This window comes from Plasmopara halstedii (assembly GCF_900000015.1).
Source record: "Plasmopara halstedii genome assembly, contig: Scaffold_525, whole genome shotgun sequence".
Taxonomy (NCBI): Eukaryota; Oomycota; class Peronosporomycetes; order Peronosporales; family Peronosporaceae; genus Plasmopara; species Plasmopara halstedii.
In genome coordinates this window covers 184,898-188,804 of record NW_020187445.1, presented here as the reverse complement: position 1 = coordinate 188,804, position 3,907 = coordinate 184,898, and the positions used below count along the sequence as shown (strand labels likewise).

Here is a 3,907-nt window from a genome sequence, read left to right as displayed (position 1 = left end):
TTGAGAAATTTCTTACACCTATTCGTATGCAAGTGGATCAACCTTCTGATTTGAATGGGTGCATGATCTGTAAGGTGCATTACATTTAACACTGGAAAGCATTATAAGGTAAAGTACATGCTGATCTTTTAGACATCTTTATATTGCTTGAAGGATGGGAAACCTCGTAAGCTTCTAAATGTGATGATTTGGTCGTATCAATACCTGTATGATCAAAAGTATATGAATCCGTGAAATTAAAAGCAATACATGAAAACCACTTTGAATAATTGATAGATGAACCAATGCAGCAGAGAAAATACCCATTTGCTCCTCAGCTTTAACTTGATAATTATCGATTGACGTTTTGTTGTTTAGTCTTAAAGTATATGATGCAGGACGTCGCAGATTGTGCGAGTCAGACAAAGGCAAGTTGTTTTAAGATTGGGACGTGTGATCAAGTGTGGAAGGGTTCTCCATATTGACAGCAAGTCATAGGCAATGATGACACAGGCAACAGACTAGCAAAAACACTGTTGACCACTTTCTATATTACATCGCAAAAACAAGTCAAGATTTAGATCGGTTCACATGGTTTTGACTGTATCCACCATGTGGTCACTCGGATGGCAGCAATCGACAAAATCCATCTGTTCCTTGCTGTCTTTTTTGCATTGCTCGTGACTACAAAAGCTCCTTCAAAAATGGACTTAAGGTAGTTCCTCCTTTGTTTCTAGACTTAACTTGCACGCCGTCGCGTTTTCCAAACAACGGCATTTTTTCGCCAGCTTATCTCGTGCAAATCTTTTGCACGGGCTTTCAGCTATCTGACATAAGCTTTCAATATGGCGACAGAAAAAAGAGTCGAATTAGCGCAGATACAAACAAACATCTGTTCGAAGCTCTAGTGGTTGCGACAGCTTGCGACTTGACCATGTTTGTCCACAATAAACGCAATTCAATTTTTACTCAGCAATTTCACATCTGTACACACGATCTGGTTAAGGAAACCATCACATGTTGTTAAGTACCTAGATCTGGCATATACCCATTGTTTGACGAGCACCCTGCCAAACCCAGTTGACCGCAACGCTGACTATATCTTAAATCCATTTGTATATATCAACAAAAAATATAGAGTGTTGTATTCAAAAGAATAAAACCTTCCCAGCCTTGTATCAAGAGATGAACGTAAATGTATGAATATGCGACGTGTTTGAGACTGCTAGTGGGTAATGAATCCAATCACTCCAAGAATAATGTGATGATCGTCATTATTTTCCTATTCCATTTGTACTACGCCTTTGCTGTCCGTGCATCTTGTGTGTCTGTATTCGTTAATAATGAGCATTTAGGCAATCTAAACTCTACATTTTTGTCATCCCCACTGTGTCCTATCACAAAAGCTTGATAATCTATGACAGCTTGATCGTATCGCCAGATTAACGTCCGCTATAGGTAGCACAGAAAAGTACACCCCCACCTCTTTCGCCGCTTTTAAACGACACTTAATTGTCTGAAGCGCCGTTTCTGGCAACGACAATCACATGTGCCAGTAGTTTCACTCCAAGGCTTCTCTCAAAAATTCAAATCCGCTTCGTTGTATGTAGTAGCGTCTTGGATATCATAGTCGACTAACAACTTGAACAGTGCAGTCACCATCGTACCCAACACTCAGCGATTTAAACTATACCGACATGACTTTTCCCATTGAGATGAAAATTTTAGATTTTGCAAAACTCGAATTTTATTTTCTTTTATCTGCGCTCTCACCATAAATTTGCTTATATAGTCCAAAAATTGTTTTTAGATACTTTTTATCGATTGTCGTCACGTCCAACTCTTCTCGACAGTATGTATCAGATGATAGATCAATACAGCAAGGTATAATCACCAAATCTTTTGTATGACATGTACGCAAAATTTTCGTGTGGGGCTTGAAGCTGTAGACATAAAGTGGCGAGATCAAACAGGTAACGCACATAACCTAAGACTAGTGTCGGGACTGTGTAAGAAAAATGGTTTGCCTCAATTTTTTACCGAGACTGAAAAAAGGTACAAAGACAGAAAATCAATTATTTTCAAACGAAAAGAGACCGACGTTTGGTCATGCAGAATGCGAATTATGCCGAGACGAAGCTCGAATGGTCGAGCCAACAAGCAATGCAAGCGTCGTTTCCATCATCAGTGGGTGTCTCACCACAGTAACGCAACAAAGTGCTGCATCATCCTTGCTATGATATAGCAATGTGAGACATGAAGAGTCCTTTCGTCCAACTTTTTGAGATGTTGTGACGCCACGTCACAGATTTGTGTACGGAGCACAACGGCGACTTGCAAGTGAAATGGAACTTTCAAGAAAATCACGTTTGCAAGGTTACAGTACATGCGTTAGTGATTAGGAGCTGGTTAGGTTCCGGTTGCTAAATTTACTTTCCATTCTGCGCTGCGAGTAGCCCAAAAAATTCCAAGACTAACGAGATACTTGCTACTACCTGTGGGGGTTCAACGCCCGGAAGGCGTTGGCCAGAAAAGGGCTACAAGGACACCTCGAAGCCAAGAAGCTAGAATACGTAGCGCGCCGTGAGATGGTGGAGTGGAAGGCAGCCGACATGAAGGCGCTGACTATAGTGGTCCAAATTCTAAGTCCAACCTACCAGTTGATGATTCGTGACGCGGGTCCTGCGTATGACGCGTCAGAAACGCTGCGTGCTTTCTTCATGAAGCATTCACTTCATAACCGTGTTCAATTGAGGACAGAGTTGCATGGATTTTCGCTAGGCAAGGGAGGAGACCGGATAAAGCTCTTCATGAAGTTTGATGATCTGTGTTTGCGATTGACTGCGGTAGGCGAGGTCGTGGCTGAGTGCTTGGAATTTCACCCCAGGAGTATGATGCAATGATACGTATTATCAAGGCCCTCGAGAAGGTGGTGTTGCTGGACGCAAAAGAGATGCAAATATATGAGTTCGAGTTGGCAAAGAAAAGAGAGGAGAAAAAGCAAGCATATAAGGCCGCGCGATGCGCGAGCAAGGAGATTGAGGTGGTCATAGAAGAGGTCACAGAGGCCGACGTGGTGGACGAGGTGACCGTGGTGCCAATGGAGGCTACAATGGTGGTCGTGGACAGCACCAGAAGAAGAATACTGGACCAATATTTCGTAATTACTGCTTTCACTACAATAAGTAAGGTCATAAGCGTGACGACTGTCCTTGCGTTGAAGAAATTGTAGAATGAGTTTTTTCGGCCACATGGATGCTTCAGCTTGAGTGATAACTTGGCTACTTGATAGTGGAGCGAGGTGCCACATGACGGATGGGAAGATAGACTTTGTGGAGTATCAAGACTTAAAGATGCTAACCATCGTTACCGTAGATAGTGGACAGCAATTGCATGCCAAAGGAAAAAGAGCTGTGCGTTTTGTTGTTGGATTTGCGCGAACGATCAAGTTGACGGAGGTATTGTATGTGCCCTAACTGAATAGGAAGCTGGTTTCCGTTCCGGCGTCGAAGGAACGTGGCGTTGTCGTGCAGTTTAAGCGCGATCGAGCGACGCTATTGGTGGATAGAGAAGTGCTAGACGTTATTCATCGAAAGGGTAAGTTGTTCATGTGGCATTTACAACAGCTGAAGGGAGAACAAATCGCCCAGGTAGATGGATTAATGCGTGAAGAATAGAACGTTATATCGGCCAAACGGTGGAGCTTTGTAGGTGCACACGTTCATCGACAACTTGAGTAGATACGTCTACGTGTATTTTCTTTTTTTGAGAGCGCAAGTTTTTGATTGCTTTCGCAAGTTCAAGGCCCTCGAAAAGAACCAAACTGGCTACAGGATAAAGTGTGTTCGAAGCGATAACGGTGGAGAGTACAACAGTGCCAATTTCAATTGGGTTTGTGACACCAACGGCATCGTGCATCAAACAAGTG

General features: G+C 42.8%; 1 protein-coding gene across 1 annotated transcript; it reads left to right on the top strand.

Annotated features, from left to right (window-relative positions):
• Positions 1–2,567: 2,567 nt before the first annotated feature.
• On the top strand, positions 2,568–3,656 carry PHALS_10682 (uncharacterized protein; the record flags this gene model as incomplete). Its single annotated transcript, XM_024726150.1, has 4 exons — positions 2,568–2,825; positions 2,897–3,094; positions 3,355–3,392; positions 3,464–3,656. The coding sequence occupies 4 exons, from the start codon at positions 2,568–2,570 to the stop codon at positions 3,654–3,656; spliced, it is 687 nt and encodes a 228-aa protein (XP_024576855.1).
• Between the last annotated feature and the right edge of the window lie 251 nt (positions 3,657–3,907).